General features: G+C 24.3%; 1 protein-coding gene across 1 annotated transcript; it reads right to left on the bottom strand.

Annotated features, from left to right (window-relative positions):
* Positions 1-18: 18 nt before the first annotated feature.
* On the bottom strand, positions 19-15,208 carry LOC112602231. Its single transcript, XM_025350195.1, has 8 exons — positions 15,132-15,208; positions 6,944-7,581; positions 5,198-5,585; positions 4,255-4,356; positions 3,523-3,660; positions 3,279-3,362; positions 3,002-3,158; positions 19-112 (listed from the first exon to the last, which is right to left on the bottom strand). Exons 2-8 carry the CDS (start codon positions 7,526-7,528, stop codon positions 40-42), a joined length of 1,527 nt encoding a protein of 508 aa, XP_025205980.1. The 5' UTR covers positions 7,529-7,581; positions 15,132-15,208; the 3' UTR covers positions 19-39.
* Between the last annotated feature and the right edge of the window lie 427 nt (positions 15,209-15,635).

Genomic DNA, 15,635 nt, shown 5'->3' on the forward strand with positions numbered 1-15,635 from the left:
TTGCGGGTATCCATTGTGAAGTGAACCTTTAGAGTTAAATCATTTTTGCAACTTTGGCATTTTTGAGTTGTTTGATTTTACGCTCTTCTGTTTTGTACGTTTGTACATCCATCTGAATATAAAATCAGTAAATATTTATTCTTCTTATTATTATAATTTTCATTGGAGATTTGAAAACATAACTCTCATTTTGCAACGCTCATTTTAATAATTCAGTACCTAACTAGTATTTTATGAATAAACTTTAATAGTCGTATAATTTAAATTAAATAACTAATTTAATATACCCACCTAATATGTACATTGTACAACAATATAAAGTATAGTACCATAAAAAATAATATTCATAATAATATTTTATATTACTGATCTAATGATTTCACATGTCTTATAAACTAGACAGTATTATTTATTGAACTTATATACTACTTTTATTTATATAAAGGTTACTACGCTATTAACATTCCTATATATGTATCTATACTTTAAATATTTTAAAATTATATTCCAAAACCAATTTTATGTTATATTTATGGAGAAAGAAGGAAGTAATTTTATATGATAGATAAATGTAGGTATTTTAAATTATACATTTATAATTGTTTGTTCTTTAAACGATATATTTAAAAATGAAAACAAGCAAAGCTTAATTTTTGATTAGAATCAAGTATCTATATTCAAATCTTTTCGAAACATATTAGGAATTTCGACGTTTTGATTAAAATTTCTCTAGATGTATAGAAAATCCATGAAGACAAGTGACAACTATCGGACTAACTTTTAAGAAATGCAAACAATTGAGATTAATTTTATTGTATTGTTTATAAAAATATATATATTTATAATTATTTTTAAGAGTTAAAATTAAAATAATAAACCTACAATAAAATATATTATCTAACGATAATGATTTGTTATCATTTCATAAATTAAATTCATTAAGATAATAAAATCCAACTTTATTATAACATTTGTATGATGTTATAATCAGGGCTTTGCATCTAAATTATTAATTCAAGTTTTTCGAGTAATTCGAGTTTTTTGGGTCTGAATGTATTCGGGTGTTAAAACATCAGTATAAAAAAAATCAAACAAAATGTAGACACATATTAATAATTATTATTATTTAGGTTTCTATTGCAGGTTAATACGCGTGGGTGTTCAATAGCCAGGAAAGAACAATATTATAAATTATAATATTTCATTTGAGGCTGAGAACCACAGACTGTTTAATACTCCCTCTCTCTCCCAATCCTAAACAAAAGAAATTAAAAAATGAAATATTTATATTTGAATAAAATATCAATTTATAGCACGAATGCACAATAGTTAACAATAACCTAACCATAATTGATTTATTCATTTCAAGTAATTTTATTTTTTAAAGAAGATACAAGAACTACAAAAACCGGAAATGAGACAGACATTTGTTTTATTGGAGGCATAGAAGTTCTTGTTATTTATATAAATGTATGTACCTTAATACATTTTATACTTACTTTTTACTATTTTTTTTTTAAATAGTAACCCATATGACATTGTCACTGTAAATAGGTAAGTAGGTACTATAAAATATGATGTATTGATATTTCTAGTAATTGATTATTATCAGCACATATATAAGTTGTTGACATCAGACCATACACGTTTATATTTATATTGCTATTGACTATATTAGGATTTATTTATAAAGTAATAAATCATAGTTTTAAGAAAAAATATAATATTTCTATTAGTTGATTTGATTTAATTAAAGTAAAAATTTATCAAGGAATTGCCTGTGTAATACTCCTACATAGTTATTATATTATGAAGGCTGCATACTAGTTGCAGTCATTGACGATTTTTCAGATAAGCAGATATAACAGTTGCGGTCGCGCCGATTGTATGTAATATCTTAGTTGCGATCATGTCGATTTTATCATAAACATATTTTTCGATATATTATACACCTCGTATATATGTGGGAATACTTATCTGTAAAGTTTAAATATAAAATAGATACAATTATATAGTCCGATCGAAGTCTTGAATATAACATTCAGTATGCCTACGTCTTTCGATGCGGTAAAAATGAGTTCGCACAGTAATATGTTGAATAAAAAATTAAAAACACTACGAGTTATAAATGGTTATAAATTTCGTTTTTATCGTACATTAGTGAATAACTAAGATTTTAACTGAGAAAGTAAATTTTCTAGCGCAACAAATACGATATTATGAAGAGGGTGAAATTAATCGAATTGAATATGTGAAGTCGATTTCTTTCAAATTTGTACCCACAAATTTTTAAAAACTTTAATTATACTGTAATATTGCTGATTATGCGGAGTGACCGCAACTAGAATCTAACTTTTTATTGAGTGACCACAACTAGTATGTAATTTTTAATTTTTACCTCAACTAGTTTACACCGATTATGAAATATATTATTTCCTAATGTATCTATGATATTTTTCTGGTTATTATTTTTCTATGAACATTCATGACGTTACTTATTTAAGTACATAGGTATATTTTTCCTAAAATGATTTCCCTTGTTTTATTTACCTATATTTTACTTCCCCATTTTTTTTTTTTTTTTATTATTCCTCTGAATAATGTATCTAGATTTTATAGTCTTTCATCAAAATGATAAGATAAAATTGGATTTTATTTTAAAGTTATTTTAAAAATATTTTTTTTTTATATTTACCTAAAATGTATTGCGAAAATATTCTTATTAATAGTTTGTTATTATATTAAACAACTAACCACACAAAATACAAACAAAATGATCTAATATATGAAGTTTGTAAAATAAAAAATGAAATTAGAGCTTTGGAATAATTAAAAGTTTAGAATGTTTTATTTTAGTTTCGGTTGATTTTGAATGTCAAGTCCTGAATACATTAATATTAAATCTCACTTTACACATTGATGCGTATTCCATTTTATGTCTTAAAAATACAATTGTGATTACTTATGTTTAAATTGTATTGCATTGAGACAGTTTACTTACAAAAAAACAAAGATGCCAAAAAGATTAAGCACTCCTCCAAACAAGTAAAATGCGCCAGGTATAAAGTGTAGTGTCTTATAATATATCACACTGTATAACGGTCTGAATATTGCAGGAATTATGGTTTCGACGAGTGAAGATACCGCCAACGCCTGACCTGCATACGATATGATATCAAAAATGAACAGTTAAGTAGGTGTATATGTTTAAAAAATAATAACATTACGTGTGACACGTAAGATTTAATTCATAACTATAGATTTAATTAATTTAATACCGAGTTGGTTTGCAGGAACAAGTTTCGAGAGTATCGCTCTAAATGCAACAAGTGCTGTACCGTGAAATATGTCGACAATTGGACCTGAAATAAGTATATTGATATATAACGTTAGTTTTAAAATATATCCTCAAATCGTATTTTCTATACTAAGTACACGCATAATATTATCATTTATTCATATAAATATATTTATATATATCACTTATTATTATAAGTGATATATCAAGCATAATATAATCACCAAGATAGAATAAGAATTCGGTCGGTGCAAAGGCATAAACGAAAGAAGCCAATCCTTTGCTCAGACATCCAATTGCTCCTATCAATCTGTCATCAATACCCAAACGGTTAACAAAAATCCACAATGTAAATCCAATACCTGAAATTTAATAACACAAATTTATTATAAGCCATTTACGACTGTTTCCTATAGTTAAACTGTATAATATTAAACTGTAATACTCTCGTGCTACAATTGTGTACTTAATTATTAATGATAAAATACAAGACGCATCGTTGTTAGGTTGGTGGTTGAAGAGTAAGTCGCACAGAACGATGGTATAAATAAGTTAAATCGATTAGTTATAGTTAATTTATTTTAAGTAATAATAACACATTTAAAAAATTTTTATAATGATCAAAAATTTTAAGACAGAAGTTACGCTCATGCTTGAGAAGTATGTACTGGTTAAATTTAAAATGTATTCTAACTACAATTGTCTGTAGTTCTATTGCCCGTGCTTTGATAATTATATGATTTACGTACAAGGAGCAATGAGATTGGCTTACACAAATAGTACGACATCCGTAGAGATTTATATGTAAAATCCTAATCTAGTTGTATTCCACAAATATAGATTCGTGACAACAAAATTTGCGTTATTAGACCAAAATGCTAGGTTTAACGAAAAACAGTATAAAATATAGTTTACTAGAATGTGATAGTAAGCATAATAATATCAATTAAGTTTACCTACGAGATTACAAATAAAGTAATACGTGGAAAAAACACTGAAGTCTACTTCATTCCAACTGAATTTGACTCGGACCAACAAATACATCAAAGGTTGTTCACCTGAAACGAATTTTTACATCCATTAATTCACATACGCTTTATTTGAAGAACACTTTATTTAATTACGCGAAAAAATTATGACAAAAACAATTTTCAATAAATTTCAATATTTGGTCAATTTTGAGCAATCTCTAACATTATAAATAAAATTATAACTATACATTATAAAATTTATTTAAACTAAGTTTTTTTTTTTTTTTTTGGGTATTGTGTTTTATTCTTTTAATGTATGATTATATTTATATAATTTTATATTATGTCTATAAATTAGCATATTAATGTTGTGTGCATATACAATTTGATTCTTTTTACACAGTTTTTAATTAACAATTAGAATGTAAATTAATGTGTTAAAAACCAAAATAGGGGCACTGCTCAAGTATTGGGGCATTAAAAATTGTTCTAGGCTCAACGGGAAATTGAAATCTGCGCACACCTATGAACTTGTACCGAATGCAAATTTGGGATGTTGTACATTTGTTAGACGAAGACAACTCATGCGAGTGTGATGTCCTCGTTATAGGTATATGTATATTGTGTATTATTTTAATCTATTGAAGATTTATTTACTAAATTAACGAAAAATAGTTTATTTTTATTGGTAAATATTTATTTCAGATTCTCAATAATTTTCTTTGGTAACATGTATTATAATAACATTTCCTTCCTATCAGGCAACATTGAGGTAACTTATATAGTTTAAAAAAATTATACATTCGTAAAAAAAAATATATGTACTTAGATTTTGTCTATTTGCATATCGTTTTCAATTTACACATAGTTTAATGGCATTTATATATTTCACGCGTAATTATAAAATAATTTTTTTTTTTATACAAACCGCTCAGAGGACCCAATATAATAACCATGGTAATAAACAACAGTATTATGTCCATTCTTCGGTTATCGTCATTTCTTCGTTTAAATGTAACTCGAATCGCTTCTTTTACATGTTTTAAGTTAAAGAAATCGGATATCTTCAGAAAAAGTGATTTTTTGCAATGATCAATAATAATATGTTGATCGTGGTATTTGTCTACATCAGGCTTAATATCTTTGATGATAATTATACAGTATATGAAGCTGAACACATACAATGCAGTGGATACTACATACACTCCGTAAAAACCATAATCTCGAAACACGATGCCAGATAATGCTGATCCAAAGGTAATACTGATCGAAAAAAATAAACTCACAAGCCCGACACGGACTGTTCTATTTTCAACCTAGAACGATTTATAATATACAAGTTAAAAATTGTACGGATTAAAAAACATGTTATATTGTTTACAAATTAATATTAAATATTTTTATACACATAATTTATTTTCAAACAGATTATTACGATTCTTTTACCAAACAACACTCATTATTTTTTTAAAGTATTAACGTTTTTGATAACAATTTATTAACATAATCAATTTTATTCGAAATAAAACAACATTTTTAATATTTTTTATTGTTATATGTTGTTAAGTTTTTTTTAATTTTTGAATGATAATATACATATTTTATTTCATAGTCTAAAGTAAAATATTTTACAAAATAATTCGATATATAAAATAAAAATTCGGACGTGTAGTATATGAGTTATAAGTACTCAGTTATTTAGGTAAACGGAGTAGTAACACACATTTTGCAAGGTATCCTCTTGTCTCTCCACTTCGCTCAACTAAATTTTAAATTCTCATAACAATTATGACCCATAAACTCCAAGTCCAAATTTTGAATTTTTATTTATCAAAATATTTCAAAAAGTATTATTTTTTTAAATTAAAATTGTGTATTTTCATTCAAAAAAGTAAAAATCTTAAAAAAAGTGTAACGATAAAAAATATTAAAAATTTTAAAAATGTTATTTTGACTGAAAATTATGTAAAAATAATATATTCAAAACTATTAATAGATTTTAAAATAAAAAGAATCACATGACTACATATTTTATCCTGCAAAAGACGCATAATTAGAAATATTTACAAAATCACTCACAAGAGCATAATTTTTTCCTCATACCTATATGTATTCATTATGATAAAATATCAATGATACATATGACTGCAAGAAAACTATAGCTGAAAAAAATTCCACAACACAAATACCCAATATAAAAATAAATATTATACTCTGTATAATATCAAAACTATATTTGTTGGTAGGTACCTAATATTATTCAAATTTTTAGAATTTTTAAAAATTTAATTATAATAATATTACGCGTGCTTTTCGAGTAAATAACTATATTCTTGAACAAATTACTTATTAAAAATAAAATTTTAAAACAATCACTAAAAATTGAAAAACTGACAATTTTCTGCCACTATTATAATATACTTATATATATTTTATTTTTAATAGCCATTAGTATTAAAGTATGATAGCTCAACAATGATAAACTATTTTAATAGTAATAGATGTTATTATTCGTCCACAAATTTTCTGTAAATAGTGATTATCTTACATAATCAATGGTATTATCAACTACTCGTGTACGTGAGATGTAACTATGTAAGTATACATAGACAAAAACTTAATAGCTTTAATTATAATGTGAAATGAGCAATCGTAAAATTCGCTATAAACTCACCGTGCTTATGTCCCCCACGTACGCGAACACTGCTAGTATCAACACCGGTAGACCACCAGTAACGGCTGATGGGACTGTCTCGATGATACCTGCTATCTCCATCGGCAGCTCGTAAAAGAAAAACACACAAGCGAGTAAGCCGATGTTGCGCACTATTTCACCGATAATAGGTAACAGCATCAACGGCTTACGTTTCCGGTTCCGGTCGCTCCACGAACCGACGAACATCACCAGAATGCACGGCACCATATTCTGAAAGAGGCTCTGCCATAGCATCATCTTGGCCACTAGTTTCTGCACTGTCACCTCTTCGTCCGGATATGATAAGGCGTTTTTGTTCTCCAGAGCATAGCACACCGTATTGTCCAGGTTTAAGTTCACTCGGCAAGCCTTTTGCATGTTCAGGTTTTGTGTGGTCAAACTCGACATAATCATGGAAAGCTGAAAGACGCCCAACATTGGTTCTACCGACACGTTTCGGGCCACGAACGCCGCCTTGGACATAAAGCTCATTTTTTGCCATCCGTTTTCATCCGCATCAGAGTTGGAAATCGGCGGACTCTCCATTTCCTGGTGTTTGTTCATCTTTACAGTTGCGATTTTCGAACAGTATTCACATATATCATACTCTTACTCACCTGGAACCGTATCAAAATTAAAGAATTATTAATCATGTTCAATTTTCATGCTTTTTTTTTTACTGTTTTTTATCAAGAATTTGAGTATTTGACAATTTGAAAACTTTTATGCCTTATTAAACAACATAATATCATATCATATAGATATAACTATATAAGAAAGCCAATATCGTATAATATTTTAGACTTAAATAAGGCAACGGCTCTTATATTGTCGTATTATACATATATTATAATATATATAAAGTTATATACTTACATAAAGTGTTATATAATAGTGTGAATTTAACATTTGTAACTGGTACCTATGCAATTAATCATTAAATTATCCAGCACTTATAAGTGTAGGATATTTAGATTATAAATATAATTACGTCAATTGACTTAACAATCATAAATTGTATATACTATATATTGTAGATAACTAGTAAGTAGTTTTTCTATTTCACTATTTATAATTCTTGTTTTAATTTTAATCATGTTCAAATAGCTAATAATGGGCGTACATCGATTCCGCCGGCTATCCTTTATAATATTTGCATATTTATTCCACTGGCTGGCTACTGTTTATCCCTCCCTTGTAAGTGTATTATATACGTCATGATTTAGAAATTTTTGGAAAGTTACTACATCCAGCCAATGTTTAACCACATTGTTGGCATTAAGATTAAATATTAATATTAATAGTAATTGTTATTTTTTTTTTCATAAACATTAAAAATTTCATAATATTTTAAATAGAAATTTAATAATATTTATTTTTGATTAATTTTGTCATAACAATAAAATTATTCCTATAATTAAATACTATAAATTTGTTATTTATTTATTCATAGAATGCACAATTTATTATTTTTATTTTTAGGATGACGTAAACTAAAAAAGTTTGAAAATCTCTGCATTATATTTAAAATACATATACAATGGAAGGGGAATAAACAGTGTCCGGCCGAAATCGATGTGTAAATATTATTAACAGTAGCCGACAAAATTAATAGCCGGCGGAAATGATACAAACCTTTTTTCCTTAACAGCTAGTTTCAGTGGAATCAATAATTTCCCGCTAAAAATGTACATTTTTAAATACCAATAGATGCAAATAGCCAAGGATAGGAATCTTATTTTATTATACAAAAAACAAAAAATAATAATAAAATAAGTGCAAGGAAAAACCTCCAGATCTTGGTATTATTCAAGACTCAGCTACCGTTTAGCCATTTAAATTTTATATTTCTTGTTTTTTTATTTTTTATGTTATTACATTATATACATTATATAGATTATTTTATAAAATAATCTATTTTGTTGGGTAAATCTACTCGTATTAAAAAAAAAAAAAATCAAGTTAAATTGTAAAATAAAAATCAATATGTAATTTTGATTTTTTTTTTTTTTTTAGACAACTAAAAATTAATATCTAGTTTAATATTGAAAATATACCAATTTAAGTACTGATACAGTCAGTACGCATACAGTAGGTACCACGAGGACCAACTATATAAACTATCAACCAAAAATTATAACAACAATACAATCCACTCTGAACTAGGAGTTTGCCAAATATATATATATATATATATATTCCAAATATTTCAGTTTCAGTATATGAACTATTTATGAAGAACATTCAACCAATGTATTTATTATCTTCATTTTATACAGATATAAAACAACTTTTTAGGAATCTTTTATTGTTTTTAAAAATTTTACCCCAATAAATAATTTTTAATCACCATTTATGAACCAAAAATGTCTCATGTTTGTAATAGCTCAAAAATCGTCAAAATATTTTGAAAAATATGTAATCTATAGTCTATAGAGGATTATGATATAAACATTAGGTGCAAATTTAAATACCAACAGTAATATTTTATGATTTACAACAAAATAATAAAAATCGTATGAAGAGAAATAGTTGATTTTAGGTTTACTTGTATATTATATAATACCTAAAAATTTAAATTCTAATCCAGTACCTATTAACATTTTTTTGTGAATTTATTGTCACCTATTCTTAAAATGTATATTAATATTAATAATATTAATAACAATTTATGAGGAACTTTTTTATAAATGTTAAAGTTTATTAAATGAGAGAAAAATTTTTTATTGATATTTATAGAAATAAAAAAATCTAATTGTTTATAAACAGCATAAAAAGATATAAATGAAAAATTTTAATATGAACACTTGGTGAATAGAATACAGTGAAACATCTAAATACCGGACACTCTCGGTCGCCGTAATTTTTTCCGTTATTTAGAGGTGTCCGTTATTTAGAGGGCGTGAAAGAAATGGGTAAATTTTTGAAAATAATTCGGAAAAAATCAATAATTAAATGTGTACAACATTTATTATTTATACAATACTAAAATTTATTATAATGATAATTGTATTTTTGTATTATTAATATAATGATATAAAACTATGATATTATGTAGATATTATGTATGCAAACAAAATAATTTTAAAACAAAAATTAACATTTATTAAAAAAATCGGTTACTTTAGCTTGTTTTTGATGCGTAGTTATTTCATATATCAAATATATATATTCTTAATATGCATTTTCTAATTCAACTGCGTTGGAGAACAATGAAGTATTCTGTGTATTGATCGACATACACACGACCCAATAGTTATCTACATCATTAACGATGATAATCGGCAATCTTGATCTACCTTACGTCTGGCGAGCCACCCTCCGTGCTTTGTCATGTGTTCAGCTTTCGCAAGGTTTATTTTTACAAGATTATTCTATATTTATGATAAAAATTGTCAGAATCAAAATTAAATTGTATAAAAGTGTCTGATATTTATGTGTTTACCTATATAAAAGTGGTTAAAATGTCCCCGTCCTCATAAAAACGTCCGCTACTCGGGGTGTCCGCTATTTAGAGGTGTCCGTTAAGGGATGTTTCACTTTATTTCAAATATCAATGGTTATTTATTGTTGAATTATTTAGCAAAATATAGAAATCAACTTCATTATCAACACATATTTTATCTTTGTAGAATCAATATACTTATTGTGTCAACAACTAAAATTATTTTTAAAAGCAATTTAAATTCCACCATTACTTGGTAATTATAAAACAGAAAATAAGATTAAATACCTAAGGTGATCTGCGGCTGACTGCAATTTTAAATTTACATATTATTAATTCAAAGTTAAAAAAAAGAATTATGTATATGTAATTATGGGTATTATTGTATTATGTTGATAATTCAATTTTTATTTGGTAATAATTGTAAAAATGTTCCTAATAGTAGAAGAATTATTACTAGTTTTGTTTAACCACAACATGCAGGTGTAATATTTAAATAATTTTATTCGAATTTTGGCACGCGACTGTAATTTATTAGATTCATATACATAAAAGTAAAATTATGATATAACAGACTTCAATTTAAATAGCTCTTTGCATAAATTGTCGAAACCTGTAGGTACTAACACGTTATACATCGTAAATCTGCTTGCCTAACTCCAACGATATTACTTAAAACTTTGAACAAATGGCGACATTTGAAGTACATAAAAAGTATACATTTGTATACTTAAAATAGTATACGGTAATTTTAAACAACAGGTTATCTTAAAAATGCATAGTTTCAAACCAGGTTTATAGCTTGCATAAAATATGCGTATTAAAAATAAAAGAAAGCTTAACTTTATTTTTTAAATTATAATAAATATAAATGTCCATAGCTTTTTAACTGAGCATAAATTTTGATAAATAAAATCGAAAATTTAAAATATTTATTATTAAAAAAAATAACTATTGAAAAATATTCAAAATATTTAAAAATTCTACTATGTTTATAATAATACTGATTTAAGTACTTGGTAAAATTTTTAATTATCTATAGATATTTGTTTTTAAATTAGGTACCTATAACAAAATAAACAAAAGTAATATCATCATTTATCAATAATAATCGGATTTACGAATTAATCTTTGTATTTTGTTCTAATTATTAAGAAAGTAATAAATTTTTCTTACTTTTGATTTTCTAATAATCAACAATATATAATTTTCTACGAAAAATGTTTTAAATTTAAAAATCTAAGATATTTTTCCATAATATAAAAATTATAACCGTTCTATTTTATGGTACTAAGTGACGACTGATGAGTGGGTCACTGTAGTAAATATGCTAAATTTGAATTCAATGATATAACGAAAACCGATTTTGAGCAGAAATAGTCTGTCACAGATTGATACAATTTTTCCCTTAAGTATTGCATTCATTAAATTATTATTTATTAGTATTTAATTATTATAATAATATATATTAATACCATATTTAATCAACTACATATTAATATATAACCCAAATCTAATAACGTTTTTGTAATTACCGTAAAATAGGACAAATAGGTTATAGTATAAATAGATAATATCATAAAATAAATTAAAAATTTCATATTGCATAATATATAGTAAAATTCATATTAGTGTAATAAATATAATTTTTAAGTCTTATTTTTAGTCTTTTATATATATATATATATAAAGACTATGCTAAATAACGATGTTAATTATTTGTTATAATTCAAAAATATAACTCATGAAGACTTAAAAATTATATTTATTACACTAATATGAATTTTACTATATATTATGCAAAAAAAAATATATATATATATTTTTTTTTAAATTTTACGTTTGCAATATTAACTACCATTGAAAAATCTTGTATTAAATTCAAAAAATTCATATAAAAATAAAAACTGCAATAAATTTTTTACTGTAAAATAGTTATAATATTGTTTTGCGATTTTGATGAATTTTGTTAACATTCTAACTTCAAATGCATTTAAAACAAAAACAAAAAAAAATGTGACTATTAATTCTTAATATTATTTTATGGATAAATAAGAGCAACATATGTGGGATCTTGTATTACATTTTCAAAAAAATTGACCCAGTGAATAATTTTTATCGACATTTAAAGAAAAAAAAAAATTAAAAATAATTGACAATTTCTCATGTTAATAAATAGTTCAAAAATAGTCATAATATTATCATATATAAAAAACATTTGGTGAAAATGTAATCCAAGAGTCTACGGTTATCCGTTTTTGAGGTAATAAAAAAAAATCAAAACAAAAAAAACTTTATTTGCGTAAAAATTGCTGTTTTTCCTTATTTTTATATTCTAGATTATTTTGAAAGTTTTTGAGTATATTTAATTTTCACTTCTTTAATGTATAAACTAGATCCAATTTAATACTTAAAATCTCTCAACGTTAAAAATTGGAGCATTTATTTTATTTATCGCTCACGTTAGAATTTAAAATTCCATGACTTTTGACACACTACAAAAAAAAGGAAAATTCCATTTTATATTTTAAGAATATAATAAAATTAAAGATGATATTCGTATTGGACCTTGGAAGGTACATATATTAAATGCATTAATTATAACTATACAGTAATAATATTAAAAATATATTTCATGATAAATTAATATAATCATCTTCATATTATTATTATTATTGCTTAATTGCTTTAAGGTCAAATTTGGACGAGACTGTATTTATTTTATTTTGTCAACATTTTCACTATGTTAATACTTAAACTTTTATTTATTGCTTGTTAATCATCATACCGTTTATCAAAATTACAATAGTATATAAATACTTACGTTAATAAATTATAAGATAAAATGCATTTTATAAAGATTTTTATTTTTAAAATTTAAAATTTAAAAAAAAACACATAACCTATTTTTAGACAAAAATGATACATGTTTTATAATACCTTGTATTAACTTATCTAAGACTGCCACCTACTTTTATGTGATTTAATACGTTCATCTCTGACTAGCACTGACTACTAACAACTAATCGTCATTAATTCTTATACATTTTTAAATACTATGTTTATGAATTGTTCAGTTGGTGGCGTGCAACTTTAATATGTATCACGGCTTTTCAGTATTTGGGAAAACAATTTCAGATGGAATTTCCGGTTTGTGTTTAGGTTGAATAAAAAATAAAATATTATCAGCTATTATACGGTGAGTAGTGCCTGATTAAAAATATACGTGCATTAATAAACGTATTAATAATTCAAAATTTAAATATTAAAATACTTAAAACTCTGATAACTAATAAAGTGATATGTATTTATATCACTAAACCAAACATGTAAAAATGTAAGTTTATCACAAATTATTCTACTTTTCAATTAATATTTACATAAATTTACAAGTATACAAATATATTAGACACTATTAAATAAATTTATATTTCCTAACGAGTTCAACAATCTAAGTATATTGTTAACTCTTTTATCTATATAATATATATTTATATCTACATTTCATATTGTAACCAATAAATGAATTAAATACGTGGAATAAAATAATAATAAAATTTGAAACCAAAATGTAAAAATGTTATTCAATAATTTTGTATTACAACTTATATTATTACAACAAACAATCAAACATTTAATTGTACACATCCAAATTTTGGAATAAATCATAAAAAAATTATAATGTAAATTATTTAAAACATTAGATAACCGTTCTTTATCTATATTTTAATTAAAAAATTCAAATTTTTCTTTTTATTTATATATAACATTATAAGACTGAATTTATAAATTCTACTAAGTCCTTGGTCAATATTATATTTGGAGGATGGCATCTCTAGTTAACATAAATTAATGTCTAAAATGTGGTATAACTAACCTAACCTAACCTAAATGTCTATACTTATTAAGATTAAACAAATATCTTAACATTTTTTCCAATCTTAAAATGTAATTAAATGTTATATAAATAATTGTCCGGAATTGTAGATAAATACAATATTTATTTTCTTATTTTATTCCATTCATTCAATAAAACTTAGGTTAACTTTTAAAAGTAAACATAAAATTATAATGTCATGGTAAAATATAACAAAATCATTATAATTTATAAAAACAATTACTGTGTTATTAACTTGTGTTTGCAATATACATATTATTTTTTTGAAATATCAGCAAAATTGGTGAAAATCGTAATAACTAATAATTATCGTTATTAATGTATTAAACATTAGCGATCGTAATATTTCAATTGATAATTAAATATTAAAAATTACTAGGTAATTAGTCATATAATAATTTTGTGAATTAAAATAATTCCGTTATTTTTAATTTTAATTTAGTACCAATTTTTTTTATTTTTAACACTGTTTTGAAATATCAAAAACTACGTGGCCTTTGGGCAAACATTCTACAATCCTTCCAATAAATTTTATTATGTTTATACTTTAAACTCGAATATTTTTTTTTAAATGAAATTCTTAATTAATAGTTTTGAAAAGTACATGTTTTTCACCCCAGAATTATATTTTTCAACAAAATAATTATTAATAAAGACAATTTTAAATTTAAGCAATACAATTTTATACTTCTCTCTAATATTAGTATATTTTATAGATATAACTGATTAATATTATTATACCATTTAGATCAAAAAATAAATATTTATAAATGATATTTCTAATACTCATATAAAACACGAAAATACAATTATAATCTACTTACGAAGTACTCTTTTAAAATTTTCTGGATCTAAAATATTAATACGAATAACACGCTACATTTATCAACTTATCACGTCATGTCTTGCCGGCTATAACTCCGTATTTGATAAAAAAGCACTCGCTACATCGTTATATAGGTGCGTAAATACTGTAAACCGGATTGTTATATAACAAAAACATTCAGTTAAACAGTTACCAATTGGATTTTTCCAAGATTCCATGTATCTTTTTAAAATATAATAGTTAGAAATTTTTAAGAAAAATAAATTTGGTGCAAGTGTTATGAATAGGGTTCGGAAGTTATTGAATTTTTATGTTTTTTTGGGATATTAGATTTATTGTTAAATAAGCTTAAAATAAATATCATGACACTATGAAAATAAAAAAAATATTAAAAATTTATAACGAAAATTTAGCATATTTAGTGATTTTGTAGTCTTAAGATGATATATTTTTCAATTTTACTATTTTTTTGAGTATATTTAATGATTAATAAATGATACAA

Source organism: Melanaphis sacchari, unplaced genomic scaffold (assembly GCF_002803265.2).
Source record: "Melanaphis sacchari strain LSU unplaced genomic scaffold, SCAv2.0 Contig1024_pilon_pilon, whole genome shotgun sequence".
Lineage (NCBI taxonomy): Eukaryota > Metazoa > Arthropoda > Insecta > Hemiptera > Aphididae > Melanaphis > Melanaphis sacchari.